The sequence below is a fragment of the Montipora foliosa genome, chromosome 11 (genome assembly GCF_036669935.1).
Source record: "Montipora foliosa isolate CH-2021 chromosome 11, ASM3666993v2, whole genome shotgun sequence".
NCBI lineage: Eukaryota > Metazoa > Cnidaria > Anthozoa > Scleractinia > Acroporidae > Montipora > Montipora foliosa.
In genome coordinates, this window is record NC_090879.1 from 8635660 (window position 1) to 8651937 (window position 16278).

At 40.0% G+C, this 16278-nt stretch overlaps 2 protein-coding genes across 3 annotated transcripts in view; both read left to right on the forward strand.

Annotated features, from left to right (window-relative positions):
* The window catches only part of LOC137976158 (vacuolar protein sorting-associated protein 33A-like), a 19443-nt gene extending 14154 nt beyond the window's left edge, over window positions 1-5289 (forward strand). The window contains exons 14-17 of one of the 2 annotated variants that reach the window (XM_068823450.1): window positions 1-86; window positions 1547-1613; window positions 2326-2448; window positions 4373-5289. The exon at window positions 1-86 is cut by the window's left edge and continues 16 nt beyond it. In XM_068823450.1, the coding sequence (XP_068679551.1) occupies window positions 1-86; window positions 1547-1613; window positions 2326-2448; window positions 4373-4479 (383 nt within the window). In that variant the 3' untranslated portion in view covers window positions 4480-5289. The remainder of the gene's footprint in view (window positions 87-1546; window positions 1614-2325; window positions 2449-4372) is intronic. The other variant, XM_068823451.1, reaches the window with a different exon arrangement.
* A 607-nt stretch (window positions 5290-5896) lies between these two features.
* On the forward strand, window positions 5897-15709 carry LOC137974863 (cobalamin binding intrinsic factor-like). Its single transcript, XM_068821857.1, has 5 exons — window positions 5897-6048; window positions 9323-10005; window positions 11752-11935; window positions 13517-13548; window positions 14759-15709. Exons 1-5 carry the CDS (start codon window positions 5982-5984, stop codon window positions 15137-15139), a joined length of 1347 nt encoding a protein of 448 aa, XP_068677958.1. The 5' UTR covers window positions 5897-5981; the 3' UTR covers window positions 15140-15709.
* The last annotated feature ends 569 nt before the right edge of the window (window positions 15710-16278 follow it).

Genomic DNA, 16278 nt, shown 5'->3' on the forward strand with positions numbered 1-16278 from the left:
CCTATGTGTTTTCAGGATATGCACCGTTGACTGTACGGCTTGCTCAGTTTTTGGCGCGGCCACAAGGCTGGCGAGGACTGGAAGAGGTAAAAGAATAATGGTGCAGCTTTCAATTATTCCCAATTCTTTTAAATATGGAAATCACAAGGAAAAGCATGTGCGATGCCACGGGCAACTCTATTAACTAAAGGCCCTTTCTTTGGAAATCAGTTTGTGAAAAGCCTCTTTGTTGGTTCTCTACTCTGCACCGAGAGGTTTTTCTCCGGGTATTCCGGTTTTTGCCCCCTCCTCAAAAACCAACCAGTGATTTGATATGAGTTGATTGAATTTGATTTGATTTCTTTACAAGTTGGGTTGATGGCTCAATAGCCCATTTCCGAGTTACTGTTTGCCTCTGGTTCAAAACGAGTTCAAATGATAATGAGTTTAGTTTGCATGAAAATACCCCACTCATTTCCATTTGAATGGTTGTGCACCAGGACTCGCTTTGAAACCGAGGCAAACAGCAACTCGGAAATGGGCTATTGGTAGGGCACTGCGCCGCTATCGCAGAGGTTCTGGGTTCGAATCCCTTTTAAGCCCGACTTTTTCAGACTTTCATTTCGTTACTGCTTAAATAACGTGCACACTTGCAATGATTTAAATCCTTAAAGTGCCCCTAACCCTAAAGTATTTTTTTCGCTAAAATGAACCTTTGCACCTGTTCGAAACGCATTGCGGCCATTTTTTCATTGTTCTAACAAATCCTGCCATTTTATAGGCTTCGAAAGTTGCGAAAATCCAAGCATCTTTTGTTCACGACCGAGTCAGAAGGAGAGTGGGCCTATTCCTGATGTGACGTCACAAGCTGATTTACATTGCATTAACTCTTTGTAAAAATGCATGCAAAGTAGATTGTGACGTCATATCAGGAATAGACCCACTCCCCTTCTCACTCGGTCGTGAACACAAGATGCTTGGATTTTCGCAACTTTCGAAGCCTATAAAATGGCAGGATTTGTTAGAAAAAGGAAAAAATGGCCGCAATGCGTCTCGAACAGGTGCAAAGATTCATTTAAGCGAAAAAAATATTTTGGGGTTAGGGGCACTTTAACACAACGTTAACGTATCACCCTGATAAATGTTTGGCTTGTTGATTGAAGTTCATTGCTAGTAAACCGACTTGGTTTGACTGTGCTCTGAATTTATAAAGGGCCTTTGTTAAAGTTTTCTTTTATCTTTGTGCTTATTGGCCAAAATTACCTCGTTAGATTTTCAAAACTAAAATAATTTCTTCCATAATTGAGGCTAGTGAGTCTAATTAGTAGACACAAAGTCGTAATTCATAGGCCCCGAATTTATGCATTCTGTGTATGAAGTTCACTTTATTTATAAGCTTTTTCTTTGAAATGTTCATGAGCTTTCCCTTATCACCATTATTTCGTTCTCTCCCCCTACCCCCTCCCCCCCCCTCCACACACATCTTAACGAGGCCTGAAAAAGGAAAAAGCCTTGAAAGAACTCTTACGGTGCATGACACAGTCATTCAGCTGCAATTTTTACGCAGGTTCTTCGATTGCTTCCAGGACCAGCAATTGAAGAAATCCAACGTCTTCCACCCGGACTTCAGAAAAGTGAGTTTGTGACACGTGTATACAATACGCTTCGACTCGTCGTTTTTTATAGACTTTCACTTAGCTGATTATTGACCGTTCATAAGTGTCCACTTTCATTATAATTTATTCCAACGCTGGACGCTTCAGCAACTTCAATCTATTCATGCTCTCCTTTCTCTCCGTATTCTTTTCCATCCCCTTTGACCCCGAGGAGTGATCGATATGTAATTTCTCTTCACAATTTCAATAAAATGTCAGTCAGACAGGTATTCAGAATGAAGATGATTATCAGCTGTAGAGGTGTGATCTTGACATAACACTTAATTCTCCTGACCACCCAATGGAGAACTCTATGATTCTGGTTGGGAGAATGAGCGTTTCGATCGTAAGAATGAAAGGGTTGTTTCCTTGCTGTTACTAGGGAGCTTAAGCGCGCGCGTTTTTGAGATGTGAACAGCAACCGGAAGTGAGCTGTTTTCACTTTTAACTTGTCTTTACACAACCACAGTTAAATTGCTGAGTATCTTTTCTCCATTAGAGATGATAAGTATAAAAATCTGGGAGACGCCACTGTCCTGGCACGCTAAATGCTGTCTTCCGGTTGCCGTCCGCGTCTCAAAAACGCACGTGCTTTAAGCTCCCTACTGTCATTAACTCATTGACTCAAAAACGACGTTCTGTCCGTTTACATCTTTACGCGTAGCCTGTGTGCCTTTACTTGTCTTTTTAGGGACGTCCACTGGTGGGGAGAATTCCATTGACAGTCCATCAAAAGTCACTCTCGTTTATTTTGTTGGTGGCTGTACGCATGCGGAGATATCTGCACTACGGTTCCTCAGTCGACAGGAAAACAGTGAGTTAATTAAGCTTTCCTTTTGTCAATTTTTCATTCTTGTAGTGACAAACGCCCATCACCCAGGAGTATTATTTACCCAAATTGGCCTAGTCCCCATCAGCGTCAGAAAAGTGTCTATTATTAAACTAAGTTTTGCGGGAAAATTAACATTAGTAAATTTTCAGTCTCGGATATTGCATTTCTAGCTTTTTGATTGGCTCACGCAAATTCGGTTATCAACTCATACACCGTAATGACCTTATATGGAAACTGATTGCGTCGGTCGTTTTTAAAAACGGAGACAACAAACATCCTATCGTTCTGTAAGTAAAACAGTTCAGAATTTAAGGAGAATTTAAGGAAAATTTAATAGAACAGTTATGCCATTCGCGCTTGTTGGATATGAGATTGGTTATAGCCGACTCAGCGCTACGTGCCTCGTTGGCTATTTACCACCTCACATCCAAAGTGCGCTCATGGAATAATTGTTAAATACACCAATTTGCCTAGCTTAATTCAAAGAAACGTTTTGTTCAGTTATTTCCACATAATTTAGATGTGAATGCTACATTATAATGCAAGAATTTTAACCCAAAGAGATTTGAATTGGGTGCAATATTTGGTCTATAGTATTTTCCCGCAAGACATGGTTTAAACATAGACACTTTTCTGACGCTGATGGGGACAAACCCGATACCAGATTCTTACTCTTGGGTTCGTTCAATTTACTTTTTACTGTTTTTTCATTTTTATGTCATATATGTTTTTATATAATCATTGGGGTTGCCCTGCGAGCAGGATCACTTTGTATGGGGCATCGAGCGAGTGATCTGGCGGCAGATCCGCCAGCGCGCGAGAAGAATGGGGCGAGGAAAACACTGTTTCAGGAGCCCTCAAATGGAGAATATCCCATTCCCGAGTATAGTTATTAGTAGAGCGCCTCTCGTGGGAGTTTCAACGTTTAAAGCTATATCAAAACAGAGCTATGACAGTGCTTTTGTCTTAAATTTGCTATAGCCAAGCCTAAAAGCGGAGCTCCCGTTTCTAGCCCCAGAAAGCCGCTTTCTATATTGAATATAGTGTATATGGAAATAACTATGCTTCTGCATAAAGTACAAAATTAATCGTCATTAATGTATACAGTTTACAGTGATCAAGCACCTCTGAGCTTACAGCAGTAAACAAACAAGCCTTGCAAACAATAACCAACCATTTTAATCAATAATAACTAAAACTGAAATTACTTGCACAGTAATCCCTTTCGTTGTTTTTAGCGAGTTTTACAAAATATGTGAGGCAGCGAGGCGTGGAAATATGACCCTTCTCGCAAAAAAGCCGTTCTAAAAATATGTATACTCGGGAGAGGGTTGACTCAAGGAATAACTAGATAAAGGCTCCATTTGATGAGCTCCTGACTGTTTTTTATCAGTAATTACGGACCCTGTTGAGTGTTCAAATAAGTTGTTGTTGTTGTTGTGTAAGAAACTGTGAAAACTGAACTAATTTCACTTTCAGCGCAAGCTCGAAGACAGAATTGACGTGGATGATCGTGTCGTAGTTTGTCGGTGTTTGTAAATATAATATACCATGCAAATGTATACACAAGTCTGGCCGTTAGCCATTTTTGTAAATTTTTTGAAAATTGTTAAAAAAATTTTAATTTTAAAATTTTAATTTTTTTAACCTTAACCCTAACTTCTACACAAATCCTTCCTTTACCCTTCCAGGGTAACCCACAAAACTCACGACCCATGACGCGTGACACACCCACCGATGCCATTTGGCCTTCGAGCTCCTTTTAACCATCAACGCATACGGTCCATGCGTGACCCACCCACCCACTCACCCACTCACGCAGCTTAGCAATTTCATGTTTTCCTCAAAGCCTAACGATTCTAGTTATGTTAAACTTTTTTATTTTTTCATTTTTTCTCTATTTCAGGCCCCACGGATTATTTAATAGCAACAACCAAGATCGTTAATGGTGCAACGTTGATAGAGTCTATCATGGAAGAAGGCCCCTCGGTTGATGGCAACCCCTTCGCGTAGAACTAAATTTACATATTTTCCCTTTTTACGCGGTGTCTTCTAGGTTGCCTCCTCCAGAGGCCAAAACCTGGCGAGGGCAAAACAAAATGAAATTTAAATTTAAAATGAGGCGGGCCGACTCTTGAATAATTTTTTTCTTGAATTTGTTCCGAGTAGTCTCCAGCTCGACTCACTTCACACGGGGTTGTCCTAAAAGCCAGAATCCGGAATCCGGAATCACAGGTCATTGTTTTACCAATACAGAGAGTAAAAACTATAAAACATTCATAAAAGCTAACCTTAGGCCTAAAAACGTTTGTTTAGGCCTAATTAGGCCTAAGGTTAGCTTTTATGAATGTTTTAAAGTTTTTACTCTCTGTATTGGTAAAACAATGACCTGTGATTCCGGATTCCGGCTTTTAGGACAAAACCTTCTCACGCCAATTCTCTACTCACCACGCTCCATAACCCCAAAAGCGGAGCCTTGTCCCAGGCTAGTTCCGAATTGATCGTCCAAAGAATCTGCTGTTGCTATGTACTTCCTCTTTAACGGGCAAGCCGTTTTTAACTTTGACATGATATTAAAAATATTAAAAGGAAAAAAAAAAACTTCCAATAAGCCTTCCTTTTGGGAAATGTCTCGGAATTTCAAAAAAATTATTTTAAAGTTTGTTGCGAAAGTCGCGTTTGAATTAAATGCACTTTTCACCTTAAGACAATAAACTGCAGAGATTTATGTATCCTTGAATCCAGCATGATGCAACAACACATCTGCTGAACTTCAACAACTATATACTTTTTACCGGTGTTTGTATCATTACACTATACCACAGTCTGTCTTGTCTTTCCAGCCTATCGCAAGCGATGGCCTCGTATCATCTCTTGCTATAAACAATTTTCTTTTGTTTGAACCAGAAGAGTCACCATCGTAACACATGCATTTCTACTAAAACAATTATTCACCTCAGGCTCGGTGAATATCGGTGAATAAAAACCTCGACTTCGTCTAGGTTTTTATACACCGATATTCACCTCCCGGAAGCACAAAATTATATTCAGCGCAATCGCACATTCATGTGTGGGGGACAGGGGGGTTAGAACCTCTCGCTTCCCGTCGGCTCCCGCCCTTTTCAGTCCTGCTCCTGTCCCCTATAAATTAGGAGACTCAAAACACATCTTGCGGTGTTCATTTAGCTACGTAACACTTAGGTGTTTTTTTGTCGCTTTGCTCGTCTTGCTGCAGTTATGCGACAGCCCCCTATGAACACTATTTTAATTTGTTTTGATTAATTCTAAGCAGAACAATAAATGTCATTTTTGCAATGTGCATGACACAGCAAAAATTCCACATTCCCGCCCCCACCCCCTGGCAGGGCCTCTTGGTTGCTCACCCAATCCCCCCAAGTAGATTCTCTGGATAGCAGAAAAGAGTCAGAAATGCGATAGCGTTGCGTTCCTGTTACCCAAGCCGACGATTAGGTCAAAGTTGATGTAAGAGAATATCTCATGAAAACGGCGCAGCCATGAAGTGTCCCCTGGTAACTTTTTCTATGGTTCTTATCTTATTCTCTCAAGCTCAAGGATTTTGTGGTAAGGAAAAAGGCAACTTAATTAATCAAGAGACTCAGCAAATTTTAGATACATCATCTGTTTGTCTGAACATTCACCGATTCGTGTGGAACGTGAACAGAAGACCTTCAACAATCTGAAGTGGCCAATGTTTCCAAACAAAATCTTTTTACATTGATTACCACTTTATCTTATCACGTGAATGGCTTTATGTTCAGATTTCTTTGTATGTCGTTTTACGACCTCCTTTCTCGGTGAAGCAAATTACGGTAACCATTTGCAATCATGCCCTTAGTTACGCAATGCCATTGACTTCTCTCGTAGAATGGCGAGTACTTTTACTTTTAATTGAACTCATTATAATGCCTTAATCTGAGGTGATTAGGCAAATTTCATCAGTTTGCTTTTTATACGTTGTCAGACTCTCTACAATGCTAGATTTGTCCTCGTGATCTGTTTAAGTTCGAACCTACCCCTGGTTTATATAGAAATATTTGAAAATGTGGGGAAAACCACATTTCAGCAATAAAGCCAAATATGTAACTTGCTGACACACTACATCGTTAGCCATTCTCTATTTTCGAATTCCCCATAATACACTTTGTTTGCCCCCCCAAATTTTGCATAAACCATTGTTTTCAAATGCTCTTGGGAATATGCAGTGTCCCCAAGAGCATTTGAAAACAATAGTTTATGCAAAATTTGGGGGGCAAACAAAGTGTATTATGGGGAATTCGAAAATAGAGAATGTACATATTGCAGGTCTCCAATTTCCTGCAAAGTAATGTTTACGTGTACTCGCATTTTGACAACGTGAGCATTCCTCAGCCGCTGGAAACGTAACCAGAGCCACTTTTCACGGTAAACCCGTATGGCGTTACACAGAGTAAAATCGATTGTTATCACTTTTAGGATGGCAAAGGTTAACAGTTCAAGCCGTACCACTCAGTGACTTCCGATACAACTGCGTTCTAATGACTTGGTGCAAATTTCCCAGAAGTCGATTAAAACATCTCCATTTAGGCGGTCCCATGCACGTTTAAGGTCAAAGGATTTCGTAATTTTGATTCGGTCGGGCGGAGCAAAAAAAGGACATAAAAAAAACCAGAAGCAATTTGGGAAAAAAACAGTTTCAAGCTGCAGAAACCGTTGAGAGGCAGGGAACAGAAACAAGTAGAGAGTTCAGTAGTGTTAACATGTTTTTACAGAAAGCCTCTTCTGCCGGAAGTGTGTCACGTTTACTCTGTCGGGGTAGAAGCGGAATAATGAATAACGGCTTAAAAAGGAAAACGAATAAAGAATATTTAGCGAAAAAAATTCGGAATATAGAATTTTACGGTTTCTGTTGACAGAAACGGAAAAAAGAATATCGAACAAAATTTTCATTAGTAATGAATCACAAATACAGTTAAAACCCGCATACACTGAATTTTGGTAAAAAAGGAGCATATATATAAGAACACATTCAGCCTGAATATTGAAAATTGTTCTTATATATAAAAATTCTTCCCTTTTCAATTAATAGAACAAACAGTGTCTGTAGCTCTACTGTGGTATTGCACTAAGATATCTGTATAAATGCTAGTAATTTCACTTGCTGTGTATAGCAAATGTACAACAACTGTATTGTATTTGGAATTAAAAGTCTTATAATTACATGAAAAATTTAGAAGTAAAAAATTGAGAACACTTTCAGGCTGATTTCACCTAAAATACCCGATACTATAAGAACCCAATCAGCCTGAACCCCGAAAATGGGTGTTCTTGTATGCGGGTTTTTACTGTAACTCGTTAAAAAATGGAAGAAATAATGAATAACTGAGATCCAGTTATTCGGCTTCCATCCCCTGGGGTTGAAGTTGAAACTATACGGGCGAAAATCAATGTTAATGATTCAGATTAAATTAAAAATATTTTTTTACTCAATCAATCAATCAATCTTCATTGAAAGAAGATATCACATATTATTAAATTCTCAACCTCGGATAATGCAATTCTCGTGCTCTGATTGGTTCACTCAATCTTGGTTATCAGCTCATATACCTTAGTTTGACCTTATATGGTAAATGATTGCGCTTAGCGTTGCTAAACTAAAAACGTTTACGTCAGAAAGCGAAATTTCTTTCGGTATAAAGCAAAAGAAAAACGTTTTTGTGGAAAGTTTAGATGACTTTCGAAGCTTAGAGATACGCGAAAAGGTAAGAAATGTTTTTGTGATGAGCCTGCGTCTGTCTGACCACGAGGTATTACACAACATCGCATCTTCATCAACTTTTCTCGATTTCGCTAGGATTTTCTCACTTTTTTCGCTCGTATTTCGTACTTCTAAACTTTTGGAGTTTAAGGAATTTAATAAAACAATTATTCCATTCGCGCTTGTTGGATATGAGAGTGGTTATAGCCAACTCGGCGCTACGCGCCTCGTTGGCTATTTACCATCTCATATCCAACGCGCGCTCATGGAATAATTGTTAAATAGTTTGTACAACTTATGAACTTGATGCCCTCTTAGGCCCGTTCAAACGTCGTATTTTACAAGTGCCGAATCTAATGCAAATGAGCGAAAACAATAGATTTTTCTCATTTGCATTAGATTCGACACATGTGAAGTTCGACGTTTGAAACGGGCCTTAGTCATTACCTTTCTCAAATTTTTGTTCTTCTTTTTTTAACTCAAAAAGGTGGATCGGTCGGACGACGGTAAACGGAGGAAAAAAAGGGAGCGAGACCACCTTATAATTGCGTTCTATTGACTCCGTATAAATTTTCCAGAAGTCAATTAAAACATTCCTTTTTAGAAATTTTTTTGAGTGGTGGCTCAGGGTGTGTTCGATTGACCGTATTCCGGAATAGGAATACGTGGAATACAAGTTGGAAATCCTTCGTTTTTGCGGAGATTCACTTTAAAATTGTCAAACAATTGCTAAAATGCTATTTTAAACATATTTTTATCATCCTTGGAGCTTCAAAATGCGCCAAACATACCGTTTTAATCACCACTCCACGTACTCTTATTCCGGAATAGGGTCAATCGAACGCCCCCTAAATGTATAAATTTTACATAGGTCTTTAGATTTTTAACATATTACTATAATTGAACAAGTCACGATTTTAAGATTAGTTTTTCATATTGTTTGTTAAACGATGGATATATTAAGAGTTCCTTTTTCACTATCAGGATTACTATTTACTATTGTAATATAAGTAGATACTAAATGCTCTGTTTTTGTAAATAGTGCCTAGAAGTAATAAATGATTTTTTCTACTATTATGATATCTTTTTTGCTGTTAACAGGTTCAAGACTGCTGCAAACAAGTCTTACGCGTGGCGCTTTTCGGGCGGCTGATTGGTTGAGAAAACAGCAAGATGAGAATGGCACCTATGGAGAGGGACACGTGTCTGCCATCGTGTTTCACTCCTTGAGGTTGATCGGGGATCACGTGGACAACGGATCCGAGCACTTGAATGCTGAGATCATCAAGAATAAATTGGGATCGATAAATGGGGGCCGCCTTGCCTATTATATCCTGGGTGCAATGTCCACCTGCAGAGACCCGAAGAACTTTTACAACATCAACTTGCTTCGAGCCTTGCGAACCAAACTGGCCAAATATCCCCAGCCGGCAGAATTTTCTCATCCTTTCCAGTACAGCCTCGCGGTTTTGGCGCTTTGCAGTAGTGGAGAGAATTTGGAAAAGAAGAGGAAGGCCATCGTCGAGAAAATCACAGACAGCATTTTGTCGAATCAAACGGCCGATGACACAACAGCGATGAGCGATGACACGATAGCAATGCAAGTGTTAGCTTTGTCGTGTATCCGGGAATCGTTGAAAAGCGGCAAACGAATCAAGGAAACGAAGAACGAGAGGAGTAGTGTCGAACTGGCCATTAAACGAGCAAGTAAGAAAATCCTGAAGCGTCAAATGAACGATAGCAGTTTTGGAGAAAATGAAGTCACTGCAGCCCTCTCTGCTCAGGTGAGTACAGTTGACAAATAAAACACAAGAACAACAATGATGCTGCGGTGTGATGATACGAATGAGGAAGCGCATAATCCGTTTGGGACGAATTGGGGGCATGTAGTTCCCGGTGTTGTGATCTGCTCTTTCTGGTCTGGATAGGGTAGGGTGGAGCACCTCGCATAGGACCTCGAGTCCTGTTCGTGCTCCTTCCCTCTGGGCAGGTTTGCCCAGTAGAAGAGACAAACCAGATGTCTCGTAAAACAAAACAAAACAAACAAACAAAACATTTAATTTGCAAAGAAGCGGAAAGGTCTTAACAAAGTATCCACTTAAACATATATACATACTCAAATGCCACTCCCCACAGGGGTTTTGCGGGCCAATGAAACGAAGAGAACAGAAGAATAAAGTTTAAGACTCGACTAATGGCCAATAGGCCATACCGAGCTCATACCTGGCTCTTCTTCAAAGCGAGTCTTAGTGCGAAGTTTTTGTGATGGTAATAAGTTCTAAATATGAATGAAAACTAATTTTCATAAGAACAACTTCGCTCTTAGACTCACTTTGAAGAGGAGGCAGACAACAACACGGAAATGACCTGGTGGCCGGAGGAAAACCAGTTGGCTACTTACAAGAGCAGCCGAGAAGTTGAACCAGGGACTACCAGGATCAAATCCAACGAGTAATCAAATGGGGTCTTGAACCCGGGATCCCCGGATCTGAAAGCAAGCACCCTATCTTTCACTAACCGTCACTGGGCCAAACTGACTCCATATCCGCTTACTCATATAAGGTTAATTAACAATTATTCCATGAGCCCGCGTTGGATACGAGGTGGTAAATAGCCGACGAGGCGCGAGGCGCGTAGGTCAAACGCAGGTATTAAATTCTCAACCTCGGATAATGCATTTCGCGTGCTCTGATTGGTTCACTCAATCTCGGTTATCAGCTCATATACCTTGGTTTGACCTTATATGGTAAATGATTGCGTTAAGCGTTGCTAAACTAAAAATGTTTTCGCCGGAATGCGAAATTACTCTTTGAATAAAGCCAAAAAGGAGAAAAAAAACTTTTTTTGTGGAAAGTTTGGATCAATTCCGACGTTTAGAAGTACGCGAAAAGGCAAGAAATGTTTTTGTGATGAGCCTGCGTCTGTCTGACAACAAGGTATTACACAACATCGCATCAGTTTTCATCAAGTTTTTTTCGATTTCGTTCGGATTTGCTCGCTTTTTCCGCTCGTATTTGGTACTTCCAAATTTTTGGAGTTGAAGGAATTTAATAAAACAATTATTCCATTCGCGCTTGTTGGATATGAGACTGGTTATAGCCAACTCGGCGCTACGCGCCTCGTTGGCTATTTACCATCTCATATCCAACGCGCGCTTATGGAATAATTGTTAATTATATAACCGAGATCCATTGAACCAATGAGAAAGCGAGAATTTCATTATCCGAGGTTGAGAATTTATTAAGGTTATTACGGTAAGTTAATAAATTTCGTTTGGTTTTGTGGAGTTTTGCTCGCAATTTCTACAGAAATCAGGTCAATTAAGGTTCTTCTGATTTCCGGATAATTTTCATTTTAGTATTTTTGCCATCAATGTTTTTCTTTCTCCAACCCCCACCTTGCGCCGAAGACGAAGACATTATGATTGCGTACCCCACCCCTACCCCTAAAATTTAAATAATCCGCCCCTTTCCAACCGGCGATACATAAGTGATGTTCTAAATCTTACGTCATACTTTCGCCACACAAAGGCCCTGTTAGCAGCTGGCGTCATGACAACCAAATGTCCAGAGACCATGGGCTGGCTTCTGTCTCGTCAGAACCCCGATGGATCATTTATTAATCTGCTATCTACAATCAATGTGTTGCCAACTTTAATTGGAGCTCTGCCATATGATGTGCAGCATATAGCCTGCCCCGAGCGGAAGACTTCAGGTCAGTGAATGCACTGCTGTACGAAACACCCTCTAATACTTTGGACTGCGTAACGTTTAAGGGCGTCGTCAAACATTTTAGCAACGCATTAAGTAATAACTAAATGCCAACATAATGGTTTTACAGCATTGGAAACAAAAATGGTGTGGAAAGACCCGCTCATGGGTCTCCTCTACTTACTCGGAGAAATCATGTATGCGCTCCTATTACTAATCACATTTCACCATTTTTCGCCAATCCGCCCCATGCAATAACACGCTCAAAAGAAAGCTAACTACCGTAGAGTTCCTATAGCAGCGACCCTCGTTACTTTCGGAATTAGCAGCCTAGCCTTTGGGGGTTGCTACTTTCGGGGGGTCGTTACTTTCGGGGGGTCGCTACTTTCGGGGAACACAAATCGTTTTCAAATAGAAATAAAAATAAAAATAAAATTTAAAAAAGAACAACATTTTATTTGCATTCCATATGTATAGATCGTGTTTCATAAAAAGGAGATAACAATGATAGATACAGCAAAAAACCGTATATAGAAAACTATATAGTTTTCAATTTCAATTTGAAGAAACGTTCCTGTTGTTAATACGAAATTATACCGGTTTACGGTAGTTCTTTCATCGCTACATCAGTGAACTGATGTCAAGGACGAATGGTGGCATAAAGCTTCCCCTTGTCGTAAATTAAACTGCACGAACATATTATTGTAAATTAAAATTTTGACAATTGATTGAGAGCATACCGTTTAAAAGACTTGGTCTTGCCACTTTCGGGGGGCGGGGGGAAAGGTCGCTACTTTCGGGAGGTCGTTACTTTCGGGGGGGGGGGGGGGTCGCTACTTTCGGGATTTACTAGCGGCCACAAAAAATTGACGTTAATTTCGGGGGGTCGCTACTTTCGGGGGTCTTTACTATCGGAACTTTACGGTAACTAACTAGAACGGTTTTCAATTGAGTGTCGAAAATAATTAGCGAATTGCTGTGGTTTTGCATTTACTTCACTCAATGATTGGTTCAAAGTTCTCGCGCCATTTTTTCAACCAATCAGAAGTGAAACCAAAACCAATTGTCGCTCGCGCGATCACATTTTCCCGCGCTTTGTGTCGGCTACGTGTAATTACTTCGAGTTTTGATTGGTTTACTGGATTGTCTCCGTCCTTCTTGATTGGTCAAGGTAATTACTTTGGTTTTGGTTTTACGACACTCATTTGAAAACCGCTTTAACTAACTGAATAAATAAATCACAATCAAATTCTTTTACAGGATAACTCTTTGCTAATGATATAACATGTAGCGATATTTCTTGTTTACAAACATTGACGTCACATTTCTTTTGATATTCAAAATTCCCAACCAAGGAACAAAAGAAGCCATTGCTTCAACAGCCAATTAGGTTCTGGTTGGCTTATTGATGACAATGGGTGACATCACGAGACACATCGCTATAGTACTATTATTAACGGAGTCCTGCAACTTATAACAAAACGAAAATAATTTTAAAGAGAGGAATAAGCTACGAAATTAGACGTTGACATTTACAAACTGGAATATACTAACACTGACTTTAGTCTGTATTTCCCCGTTGCAGGTTTCACTGGAGAAGACGAGGAAACAAAAGAGGTATGGAGGGAAGAGACACTTGATAATTTCCGAAATAGCAGGATAAGAAAGAAATTACTGTCATAGAAGCGTGCGCCGATTTATTAGAGCGATCCCCCAAGACATAGTAAAGTAGTTTCCCATGACACAAAAAGGATGTTCTTCCAACTTTCCCCCATCGGTCAATTTCATCAATGGCAGCCGATTTATTCTTCTTCTTCTTCTTCTTCTTCTTCTTCTTCTTCTTCTTTTGTATCTAGTTAATAGGCCACTTCGGAGAATACTATAATACTCTTTGTTTGTCCCAACATTTTGCATAAGCATTGTTTGCAGTTTCTCTTGGGACTTCTATTGTACAATGGTTCCAAGAGAAAACAAAAACAGTGCTTATGCAAAATTTGGAGGCACAAACAAAGAGTATTACGGTATTTTCCAAAGTGGCCTATTAGTCATGCTAGCCTCATTTTGATTTACAAGTGCTTTTGAATTTTCCTCACGTTAGCGAGGCTGGGAAGGCTTTTTCGCATTACATCCAAAGAACAATTCAGTTAGCCGCCATTTATGAAGGAGGTCCATAGGGGGTCTTAACTCTTTAACTAGCTTATTTGAATAACATCGTCTTCAGAGTCTTCCGTGTAATTTTTTTCGCGCCCTTTTTGCATGATGTCACGGAAATCATACTGGTTTCTCAAACCACTCTTTCGCGGAAACCAGCTCTTTCCTTCTGAAAACCAATTCTTTGGTTCGGCTGCTGATCACGCAACTTACAACACTCTTTGGCTTTGCTATTCCATTATTCTATCTTAATGGAGGAGATAGGAATTGTTAACCTAAGTGATAAAGAGATCAATGAATTTTTCGATTGCGGAAATGCGATGCTCGGCAAAAATCCCTGTGTTCCTTCGCATAAGTCGAAGCTACGGACCATCGACTCCGTGGTGGAGCATCCGAAGGTCCGACTCCTGTAAAGTAGCTTTCTGATTATTTCAAGAATCCCCCTGTCACCATCCAAAAAATACATATTTTTACTATTCTACTCCGTCGGTCGTAAAGTCAGTAAGCAATTATCACGCACGCGCGCTTGGGCGCGTTTCCTTTGACGTACTTCTCCTCGGCCGCCTGGAGTTCGTTTGAGCTCCGATTGGTTACTTTTTCTTCACAGTCCTCAGTGATTGATCTCAGAAATTTCTTTGCGGTTCATCTCTCAAATACTGCTTCTTTCATTCTACAGATGATAAACGTCTGTGTTGAGCTTCAAATTGATGAAAACAGTTCTCCCAAGCAATTAAACCAGGCCGAGAATCAGATTCCTCAGAAACCAACTCCGACGAGCCTCCCACCACCGGCTTGTGTCGAAGTACAGAATGGCACAAATGCGCATGACATCCTGAAAGAGGCCGCAACACAACATGCCTGCTACGACTTCACTACCCGTTCTACTTCGTTTGGTCGAATGATCACATCAATCTGCGAAGTTGAGCAGAAACCTGCGGAAAAGTTCTACTGGATGATTTACATCAACGACAAACGCGCACCGGTTGGAATGGATGAGCTTCAGCCTAAAAATGGTTCAACTTTGCGTTTTCATTACAAAAAGCTTAATTGGGGTTAGCTGCATTAAATGACTCCATACAGCTACTTTTAAAACCGATTTACGGCCCTTTATGTGTAGTTCACCGGAATGTAACTATGCAATTTTGCTATGCAAATTTAGTCATGTGTGTAGACGAATAGTAGACTTTTCTTGGGTGATTGAAGTTTAAAAATACCGTAGTTGTAGTCAGGCATGATAAAAAGAATTAAAAAACTTGTTGTCACTGACTAAAGAACTTATGTAAAAAGGACACTTCGGTCAAAATACGATGACCTCCTTCAGCATAAAATGGCTTACGAATACAAATGAGTGCTTTAAAAGAGCCGCAGAAACGTCACTTGGGATTTCCAAGGGCCTTGTAAATGTCCGGAATGTAAACGTGTTCATTAATGGAATTAGGTTCGCGAATTGAGTGCCACCCTTCTAAAAATAATCTTTTTGACCATTGGGAACAACGGTCAATGACCTTGACGTCGTCAAGAAGTTGAAGTTTCATTTCGCATTTTCAAGTATCCATACTTGCAAAAGTCAATTCCTGTTACTTGACCAGTAATTAACATTAAACCCTTTCACGTTATAAACTCGAAATTTGCTTCAAATGTTTCGGTTTCTTTATTTTTCCAAGTCGCCAAATTTGGCTTCGCTTCTGCGCGCCTTTTCGGACAGTGTTGACAAAACAAAAAGCGTCCTGCAACATTCTGGCCGGGGTTGCTCGAAGCATGGCTAGCGCTAACAAGCGTTAAATACCATGGAAACCTATAGGTTTTGATACCTCTTAACCAACGCGCTAGCCAGGCTTCCAGCAACCGGCCCCCTTGCCTCCAGCAAGCGGTATCTGGATGTCAGTAAAAAAAGTAAACGTGACTTACTTACATGACGATATTTACATCTTTCCAAATAATTAATCAACGATATTTTCAAGTAACGTGATTACCACAATTTCCGAAACTAAATTCCTACTTTCCTTCACTTCCTCCAGAGAAACTTTTTTTGTACGTTTCAATGATTGGTTTTATCACTATCTCCGTTTTCAAGTGAAGCAACCTGTCAATATTCGTTGCGTGACGAGATAAATATTGCGTGACCACATGAACAAAATGGTGATTGTTATGAAACTCGACAAGTTTCTTTGTTTTATGTTTTTGTTCGCTGTTTTA

Bases quoted from the DNA above. Each gene is read 5' to 3' on its own strand.
- LOC137974863 (XM_068821857.1), top strand. From the start codon at position 5,982: ATGAAGTGTCCCCTGGTAACTTTTTCTATGGTTCTTATCTTATTCTCT. The intron at 6,049-9,322 runs GTAAGGAAAAAG...TGCTGTTAACAG, and splicing joins TCAAGCTCAAGGATTTTGTG to GTTCAAGACTGCTGCAAACA. The intron at 10,006-11,751 runs GTGAGTACAGTT...CGCCACACAAAG, and splicing joins CTGCAGCCCTCTCTGCTCAG to GCCCTGTTAGCAGCTGGCGT.